Source organism: Danio rerio, chromosome 24, assembly GCF_049306965.1.
Source record: "Danio rerio strain Tuebingen ecotype United States chromosome 24, GRCz12tu, whole genome shotgun sequence".
NCBI classification, from domain to species: domain Eukaryota; kingdom Metazoa; phylum Chordata; class Actinopteri; order Cypriniformes; family Danionidae; genus Danio; species Danio rerio.
Window position 1 is genome coordinate 38,449,057 of NC_133199.1, and position 10,944 is coordinate 38,460,000.

At 33.5% G+C, this 10,944-nt stretch overlaps 1 protein-coding gene across 7 annotated transcripts in view; it reads right to left on the reverse strand.

The window, feature by feature from the left end:
* agap3 (ArfGAP with GTPase domain, ankyrin repeat and PH domain 3) overlaps positions 1-10,944 on the reverse strand; it is a 985,397-nt gene that overhangs the window by 771,083 nt on the left and 203,370 nt on the right. For 4 of the 7 annotated variants that reach the window (XR_012399506.1, XM_017353885.4, XM_009297586.5 and 1 more), the window contains exons 8-9: positions 10,282-10,437; positions 5,092-5,175 (exon numbers count right to left, since the gene is read on the reverse strand). Coding sequence is in view for 6 of the 7 variants with exons in the window: in XM_017353885.4 (XP_017209374.1) it covers positions 5,092-5,175; positions 10,282-10,437 (240 nt within the window). In the remaining variant the exon portion in view is untranslated. Of the gene's footprint in view, positions 1-5,091; positions 5,176-5,897; positions 7,176-8,596; positions 9,385-9,555; positions 9,664-10,281; positions 10,438-10,944 lie in introns of those variants that run through there. The other 3 variants (XM_073940988.1, XM_073940986.1, XM_073940987.1) reach the window with 3 other exon arrangements.

Consider the following 10,944-nt stretch of genomic DNA (forward strand, 5'->3'; position numbering starts at 1 on the left):
AAATAAGTTTCACCTTTAAAATACTTAATGCAAACTACAAGTTTAAGTCAACTGTTACTTCTAAAACTAGCTTGCTGAACATTGTTATTTAAAAATGACAACTTGTATGAACTATGCTAATTGTAAACTATTATTTGTAAGCTACTTCTAAATTACATTATTTGTAAGTTAATATTCGTAAACTACTTTTAAACTACCTTAATTGTAAACTATTCGAAAAACAAATTCTGAACTATACGTAAACTAAAATTCGTAGACTACGTCTAAACTACATTATTTGTAAACTATTCGTAAAACAAATTCTGAACTATACGTAAACTAAAATTCGTAGACTACTTCTAAACTACATTATTTGTAAACTATTCGTAAACTATTCCTGAACTATATGTGAACTAATATTCGTAGACTACTTCTAAACTACATTATTTGTAAATGAATATTCGTAAACTACTTCTAAACCAAATTTGTTAACAATGTGTAATTTACTTCTGAACTATATGTAAACTAATATTCGTAGACTACTTCTAAACTACACTATTTGTAAATGAATATTCATAAACTACTTCTAAACTACATGTAAACTAATATTCGTAGACTACTTCTAAACTACATTATTTGTCAATGAATATTCATAAGCTACTTCTGAACTGTTATTTGTAAATTAATATTTGTAAACTACTTCAAAACATTTTTATATGTAAAATAATATTCGCAACTACTTCTAAGCTACATTAATTGTAAACTATTCATAAACTCCTGAACTTTTTTATATGTAAATTAATATTCGTAAACTACTGAAGGAGGAAATTTTTTTGTAAATTATTATTTGAGTTATGAGTTATAATAAGGAGTTGTATGTAAACTAATATTTGTAAACAACTTCTAAACTTCACTATTTGTAAACTACTTCTGAACTATATTATTAGTTGACTATTCATACTTATGAAGTATTATTTGTAAATTCATATTCGTAAACTACTTCTAAACTACATTGTTTGTAAATAAATGTTTGTAGACTTCTTCTGAACTTTGTAAATCGTAAATTAATATTTGTAAACTACTTCTGAACTTTATATGCAAACTACTATTCATAAACTACTTCTAAACTGTTATTTGTAAACTATTAGTTATAAACTACTTATGAACTCTTTTGTGAATTAATATTCGTAAACTGCTTCAGAACTTTTTTTGTAAAGAAATATTCGTAAATTATGTCCAAACTTTTTTATTTGCAAACTAATATTCGTAAACTACTTCTGAACCTTTTTATTTGTAAACTAATAATCGTAAACTACTTACAAACTTTTTCATTTGTATATTAATATTTGTAAACTACTTCCGAACAGTTATTTATAAACTAATATTCGTAAACTACTTCCGAACCTTTTTATTTGTAAACTAATATTCGTAAACTACTTACAAACTTTTTTATTTGTATATTAATATTCGTAAACTACTTCCGAACAGATATTTATAAACTAATATTCGTAAACTACTTCTAAACTTCATTATTTGTAAACCACCATTCATAAACTACTTGTATACTAATATTCATAAACTACTTCTGAACTATTATTTGTAAACTAATACTCGTAAAATACTTCCAAACTTTTTTTTTGGTAAATATTCATTAACTACTTCCAAACTTGTAAATGAATATTAGAAAAACTATACTTCCAAGCTGTTATTTGTAAACTAATACTCGTAGACCACTTCTAAACTTCATTATTTGTAAACTACCATTCGTAAACTCCTTCTGAACTACTGCACATTATTTGTTAATATGTTGTTTGTAAACTAATTTATTCATAAACTACCTATGAACCATGTAAATTGTAAACTACTATTCGTAGACTACTTCTAAACAATACTATTTGTAAACTACAACGTATAAACCACTTCTGAACTGTTATTTGTGAACAACTATTAGTAAACTACGTGATTTGAAAACTAATATTTGTAAACCATTTTGTAAATAAACTAAATATTTGTAAACTAATAATCATAAAGTACTTCTCAACAACCCTATTTGTAAACAATAATTCATTAAGTACATACTTTGTAATCCATTTAAAAACTGATTTAATACAGAAACTTAATTAAAAATACAACTACAACAATTTGTTAACTATTTTATTAAAAAAAAAAAAATCCTTAAATTACTTTTATAACATACCGGATTTGTAAACTACTTTTTGAACACTATATCGAAACTATCGAAGGTCTTTGTGAACTTCGAAGCTACCTGATTTAGAAACGGGAATTTGGAAACAATAACTTTTCGTAAACTAATTTGAAATAATTTTTAATTTACATTTAAACTACTACAGCCGGATCAGCTTGAAGTCAGAGGTTGCATGTGACACTTGTCAAGGGAATGATGCCTGTTCAATGTGACAATGCTAATCTCTGGCAGGGGTTAAAGGTTAAGGCTAGGGTTAATTTGAAAATTGAATCAGAGGCTCAAAGAGGAACCAATGAATGAACAACTCCACTAAACAAAGACAAATATTTGACAGCTACTCCGTCAAGTATCAGCGCTAATTCCCCAGATGAGACCTTTTAAAAGCACATTCGCTCATGACGTCAGGCTGGGGATTTCAGTTAAAAAGCCACTGAAGGAAAAAAATCACTGTATGGCAGAGTTGAAAGATTTATAGATATATGTGAATTCTGAATGTTCGCAGTCTGCCAAAAAATAATAATTATAATAATAAAATCAACATGAAATTCTAGAGCTAAATCATATTAATTGATATTATAGTACAAAAAAAAAAAATAAATTAAAATAAATTAAAAATTGAATAAATTAACACAAATGAAAAAGAAAAAAATTAAATATGTAGTTTTATAACTGCAAAACATTTTTAAAAATCAATATTTAAAGTTTCATAGTGTTTTATACGATAACTAGAAAGTTTTAATGTAATTAATTTTAAAAATTAACACGTGAAATATATACACAACAATATACACCAAATTAGATATGTAAACTTAGCTCATTTGTTTGTTCATAAAGACATAAATCCTGACAACAATACCATTTGTTGCCTAATATTATTTGTAATAATAATAATAATAATAAATGTATTGTTTATAATAAAATAAATAATAGTAATAATTACAATTATAAATATAATAATTGTGATGATAATAATAATAATACTGACAATTATAAATATAATACATATAATAATAATAATATAAAAATGACAATAATAATGATGATAATAATATTAATAATGATAATAATAAATATAATAATAATAGTGATAATAATAATAATAATAATAATAATAATAATAATAATAATAATAATAATAATAATAACTAAACTGTTGTTTGCTAAATTGTTGTGATATGCATTTTTATATCGTTGAGCATTTTGCATATCAATTTTTACCACTAGGTTTGACAGTACCAGTAAACGCAAACTGAGTCAAAACGGTGTTACAGTGACATCTGTCGGTCATGAAAAGAAACTGACTGGGAATTTCCAAAACAATAGAATTAAGTCTAGCTTTCACTGCTGAAACCCATTCATTTCATTCATACACACACAAAACACTACTTGACAGAAGAGTTCACCCTAAAATCTGAAAATTCAGAAATCTGTACATCTTCAGAATAAAAACATGGATATTTAAAATCAAATTTGTCTCTTTATTGAAAGTCAATTGAAATAGAACTCATGAAAAATGAACGCATCAAGTCTTCTAATTTAAGATGAACAGATTTATATTAGGCTTTTATTCACATCTAATCACTCCTCCAAACGTAAATAGCATAACATATAAAAAGCGCATGACACATTTTCATATGTTTACATTCATTTTTAGACAACGCAAACTTCACAAGGAGTTTTGCAATCAATATTTTGTGAAAAGACCAATGACAATGTTTAAAAAACGCTCTAAATGATACACATTTTTATTTGACATTTGTTGGAAATATTTCGATCTTTACAGAAGAAACATCGTTTATTTTATAAAAGTCAAAATATGCTCAACAAATGTCAAATAAAAATATGTATCATTTATAGAATAAGCATTATTGTTTACATTAAACTCCAGAGAGGAAAACAAAAACATTGAAAATGTTTGTAGGATATGTTTATATTTGTGACTCCATGTATTTAGAACTTGTTAAAAAAGCAAAAACTAAATCTGTTCATAAAAATAACACTTCAAAACACTTTGCGTTTATTTACAGTTGCTTTGATACAGGGGTGTATTTTTGAAGCGTGACGAATCCCTCATTTCTCTTCTGAAGATGAATATATCGAGAAGTTTGTAACAACACAAAGCCAAGTATAATCGATGACAGAATTGTCATTTTGGCGTTAACTAGGGCTGCACAATATATCGCAAAATTAACGTTATTGCGATAACAATAAATACAAAATACATTTAAATCGCATACTTTAAGCCTGACCTCAAGTTCAAAATACGAATTTAAAAAGAAGGCGCGGCACCAAACCCCTCCCCTAAACCCAATCGTCATTGGGGGATGATCGAATCGTACTACATTGTACAAATGAGATCGTAAGAATTCATGAGAATTAGCCTGTGAATCAAAGTTACGAATTGCTGTGAGATTGTTTTGGATAAATTACATTTATTTTATGCATTTGGTTGTTTATCTAAATTTGACCAATCAGATGGAGCCTTGCTATCTTTATCCCCGCCTCCCCATTTGATCTGTTCTGTTATTGGCTGGAGGGCCCCAAAGGCGAACCCAAAGCTAAAAAACATAATGGCGGGAATAGAGATGAGAATGGAAAATGGCAACAGCCAATCAGAGTCAGAATATCTGCTGAGGTTTTCACTTATCAATAGTGTTTTAAAGAATAAATGTTCGCACCCTGACGTAGTTTTAAATTAATCTAAAACTAATAACACAAATGACTTCAAGGAAAATGTTATAGTGTGGGAAACATCGTAATCGCAAAACTCGAATATTGCATATTTTTTCCAGTATCGTGCAGCCCTAGCGTGAACTAAAACCATTGGAAGATTAGCATTTAACAAGCAGCGAATCCTACCGATCACACTTACCTGACATAATGAGCGTGCGAATGAGCGAACGTACCTGCTTGATGGGTATGGCCCTTCCACTGCCTATACTGTCAGTTTTACTCTCAATGCTCTTTGTCTGATCACTGGCTTTCCGTGACTGTAAAGAAACAAGACAAGATATCAGTGCAAAGCTCTGAACACAAACGGAGGTGGGGAAGGTGTAAGGGTGTGCGTGTCTTAGCTCTAGTGTGTGTTTGTGTGAAGTGTGGGGTGTTGGTGCGTTTGTCGGACAACAAAAATTGCAAGTAAAAAAAGGCTGAAATAAAAAACGCGCAAGCAGAACGGTGCAAACATACAGCAGCACACTGAACGTGCAGTATATAGATATATATATATATAGATTTACACAGACCAGGACAGACACACAAAACAAAACGGACAAATATCAAATCGGACACTAAAACCCCCCTAAAGAGCTCTTTTTTTGTGATCTCTGGCGCCTCCTTGTGGCTTTACCAACCACAGACGCATCAAAACAAGTCACCAAATGCAGTTTTACATACAAAGAGGGGAAAAAAAGAAAGAAATTAGTATGCAGCATATTTCCAGAGGATTCCACCTGATATAAGAGGGAAAAAAAGCCATATTAGGGTTAAATCAAGCAATGCACTTTTAGATCAGGATTTCGAGTCGTCTTCGGAAGCAAGACTTGCCTGTAAATGTCATTTTGGAATAAAGTACACTCACACAAAAGAAATCAAACACATCCACAGCTCAACACAAACCACTCATACCCGACAGACAACATCATGGTCTCATACGAAACAAGATGGCGCTCATTCGCAGATGGGGTTTCTAGTCAAATAAACTAGGCCGATGTTTCGTTTTCAACAGTTTATTTTTTCGTTTTTGTGGATATATACAGACACCATACAAATCAAGTCACAGGTTTACGTGGAAATAGTCAACAGGCAGAGCCACACATTGCAGTTCCCACAAGAGAGAGAGTTCGACTAAAGAGGCGCTGTTTCATATATCTCATATATGTATAGAATATACTTTCTATAGAATACCAGTGGAAATCAAATTCAATACAAGATATACGGCAGTCTATATTTGTCCATTATTGAATGATATAAAAAAAACAAAAAAAAACAACGCATGGAACAGTTCATCGTTAACCACATCGTCATGAAATTCAACAGAACTGAAAAACAATTGAACAAAATAATGGCTCTGGGTCACAAAGAGATACTACATTCATACAAGTCGGTGCATTTCTGTCTACGCTTATGAAGGCCTTCATATGTCGTTCAAACTTCACGCCGAGTGTACAAAAATCAACCGATCGTCGCCGCGGCACCTGTATCAACTAAACGAACAGCTTTATAAACGAATCACAGCATAACGTGACGTTTCACAGTTAGGTGGTGGTCAGCATATTGGTCGGCATCGAAAAAAATAACGTAAATTAAGCTATGTCATCCGGAAAAATCTGGATTCACATCTTGAGGGATGCGGACCGTGCAGCATCAGGACCTCGACTAGCATCACATGATGTGGTTTACAAAGCCGCGGTCTTGTTAATAAAGGTGAAACGGAGACGCGAGGTGTGTTTGTGGCACTCGGCGTGAAGTGTGACTAGCTAAACTACCCCATCAGACACAGAACGAAGAAAAAGAGAAGACAAAGGAAGAAAAACAAAACAAAACAGAGAGTATCTTGGCAAAAAATCTCCTCCTAGAATTGAAAGTTCTGTCCATTTGGATCACCAAGCATCTTTTTGTTTGTTTGTTTGTTTCTTAATTAAATTTCAGGGTCGTTGTTGATGGCTATTGTCCGTGATTGTTCGTGAGAAACGTTTAGCGGTAAAGTGACTGATAACGATTCAGTTCAATGTGACGCAAGTTCAATTTTTTTTTCTGTCCAACCAATGTCCTTTAAACTCAACCATGGCTGCCAAGTGGGCATGAGTTCCAAGAAAGCCATGGTAATGCCCACAATGCGGGCTATTAGAGGGGGGGGGGTAAAGTAGCGCTTGTTTCCCCTCCCACAATGCATTGCGTTCACATTACCACCATAACAAGGGCTTGTTTAATTGAGGAGAAGCTGGAAAGCCCTTTTAGTTGAAGAAAGGTTGGAAACAGAAGAACAAATCTGGAAATATCGACAAAAAGAGTTCAACACTTTTGGACACGGAGAGAGCGTGGACAGAAAGTTTGTAGAAAGATTAAAAAAAATAGCAAAAAGACATCAACAGGAGATGGTGGGAGGTGTGGAATGGTTGGCTTTTTACAAGGAAAATTAGTGATGATTATGAAATACTGAAATAAAATAAACCCCTTCCCTCTTCCTGTGCACTCACAAAATGGAAAATAAACAAGACGCCACATCTGACCAATGACAAAAATGGTCGTTTTAAAGTATCATGGAAGCACTGTGCTTGGTTTTCTGTCCTCTGCTGACATCTAGTGGCAAAGACACACACTTTAGAAACGATGTCAATGAGGGGGTGTGATGAAATATGGGGTGAAAGGAAATATTACTTAATCAGCAAACTGTTCTTTTTATATTATTCAATAATTAAATGAGCTTTAGTCTTTAAATATTTGAATTATATTATAACATCTTTAACAAAATATTTTATATATGGCTTTCTTTATTATTTAGCATGGAACAAAACCGTTAACTGCAAACAAAAATGAAAAAAATATTTAAATATTTTTCTCCCCTAAATATTTGGCACTGATATATATGTATGTATGTGTATGTATGTATGTATGTATATATATATATATATATATATATATATACACACACACACACACACACACACACACACACACACACACACACACACACATATATATATATATGTGTGTGTGTGTGTGTGTGTATATATGTATATATATATATATATATATATATATATATATATATATATATATATATATATATGTATATACGTATGTATACATATATATATATATATATATATATATATATATATATATATATATATGTATGTGTGTGTGTGTGTGTATAAATGTATATATACACACACACATTCACACACACGTACGTATGTATGTATGTGTGTGTGTGTGTGTGTATATATATATATATATATATATATATATATATATATATATATATATATATATATATATATATATATATATATATATATATATATATATATATGTGTGTGTGTGTGTGTGTGTGTGTGTGTGTGTGTGTGAGAGTGTGAGAGGCACACAGTTGAAGTCAGAATTATTAGCCTCCTTTGATTTTCTTTTCTTTTTTAAATATTTCCCAAATGATGCTTAACAGAGCAAGGACATTTTCACAGTATGTCTGATAATATTTTTTTCTTCTGGAGAAAGTCTTATTTGCTTTATTTCGGCTAGAATAAGTTTTTAAAATTATAATTTTTTTAAACAACATTTTAAGGTCAAAATTATTAGCCCCTTTAAGCTATATATTTGTTCAATAGTCTACAGAACAAACCATCGTTATCATTAAATGTCACTTTAAGCTGAACAGAAGTGTCTTGAAAAATATCTAGTCAAATATTATTTACTGTCATCATGGCAAAGATAAAATAAATCAGATATTAAAAATAAGTTATTAAAACTATTATGTTTAGAATTTTGTTAAATAAAAATCTCTCTATTAAACGAAAATTGGGGGAAAAAATAAACAGAGGGGCAAATAATTCTGACTTCAACTGTGTATATATATATATATATATATATATATATATATATATATATATATATATATATATATATATATATATATATATATATATTTATAGTCAACTAGTGGTTACATTAACTCTTTCACTGTGCGTAAAAAGTTATACGAGTAAAAAGACTATGGTTATAAGGCCACTCTTGACTTGGAACAATAAAATAATATCTAACACAAAGTATATTTATAAATGATTAAAGAAAAAGCTGCCAAAACTCTGGTGATCAGTCAGCAAAACAAAACAAAAGGCTTTCCTCATTATTCGCATGCTATTTCTTAAAATTTTGAGTGGCTAAAATGACCCAATTGCCAATGAGATGACTGGTTAGAAATGTTGTCGAAAAGGGGCATTAGTGAACACTCCAGATCTCCGTGGGCCGTCTTCTTCAGCTTGGCCCCTCCCTTCTCGATCTGGCTCCTCCCACTTTCCCTCCCTCCCTCACCCTGCTCCCGCCCACACTGTAAGTCCGGCTCCTCAGAAGGTCATGAGTTGAAACTCCCGCTCGCTCTGCCACTCGGGCACCCAGACGGGGTAGGTGGCGTGCTTCGGCTCTGTTATGCGCACCGGCAGAGCGTCGTGTCTGGCGTGGTGGACGTGGTTAGACACGACCTAGCAGGGAGGGAGGGAGAAACAGGACAGGGGACGCTAGCAAAAGAGCCGCCACTGCCGCAGCCAATCACCTTGTGGAATCCTTCTGATTGGAGGAGAGGTTTTTTTTTGGGGGGGGAGAGTGGGGACAAATTCGATTGGTTACAGGGTGGTGATTGGCTGAATGGACAAGGGTGGATCTTGACTGGTTAGATTGGAGATGGTGGTGTTGCTAGTACAGTGTGTGTGGCTCTGCCTCTCTCTGTCTGGCTCCAGCGGAAAGACACGCTAGGTGAATGTCTGTTAAAGAAGAAAAGGGGGGCGGGGCTTGCTAGGGAATTCTTGCTGATTGACACAGTGAAATTAGGAAGGGCAGAGGGGGAAATAATAATAATAATAATCTTCCGGGGAGGGCAGGTTTTCAAATCCAGAGAAGATAGCTTAATTCCCTTTTGTGTAAAGCTTTACATTTTACAGTGTATAAAGGATGTGAGGCAAATAAAACAAATAAAAGACATTAGCATAAATCGAAGCGTCTTTCCGTTATTTATTTACTTATTTTTTTTGCTAAGCTTACTTGCCTCTCTTCTCTTACTGAAATACGTAGCTATATAAAAAAGCACGTGATCATGCGCTTCTGTGGTAGGGATTCAGTTAAACTTAGCTCCATACCTCCCTCTAGTGGTCAGAGATGGCATTACACTCTCTGGCTTTGCCCTCCGCTGCCCTGGGTTTGAGGGGAAGGGATGATGAGAGGGTACCTAAGGGCAGATCCACTCACTGCAGACCTAGAAACAGCATCTCTCTAGCTGGCTGTCTTGTCTGAACGCAGCTGCTGGGAGATCTGCAGTCAGGGGAAGTCCAGCACTCTCAGTAGTGGGAGTGCGTGGTGCTCTGCATTAGCTGCCTCATACTTACTGTGAAGATGTTGGAGCGTCGCTTGGACTGCTTGCGGATGGGCGTAGGAGTGTTGGAGGCGGCGACGGTCTCGATGCGCATCTCCCTCTGGCTTATGCTGGGGGTGGAGGGAACCGAGGAGGAGTAATCGCTGAACGCGCCTCCTCCGTTAGCAGCCTGAAAGAAACAAGAGAAGGAATAGGGAGGGAGAGAGGGGTAGATAGAAAAGAAAAAGGAAAAAAAACAACAGACAGATTGACAGATATAGAGTTAGATTGAACAATGTAAAAGACCAAATGACAGACACAGATAGACAGATGATGATAGATAGATAGGTAGATAGATGATAGATAGATAGATAGACAGACAGACAGACAGACAGACAGACAGACAGACAGACAGACAGACAGACAGACAGACAGACAGACAGACAGACAGACAGACAGACAGACAGACAGACAGACAGACAGACAGACAGACAGACAGACAGACAGACAGACAGATAGATAGATAGATGGATGGATGGATGGATGGATGGATGGATGGATGGATGGATGGATGGATGGATGGATGGATGGATGGATGGATGGATGGATGGATGGATGGATGGATGGATGGATGGATGGATGGATGGATGGATGGATGGATGGATGGATGGATGGATGGATGGATGGATGGACGGAC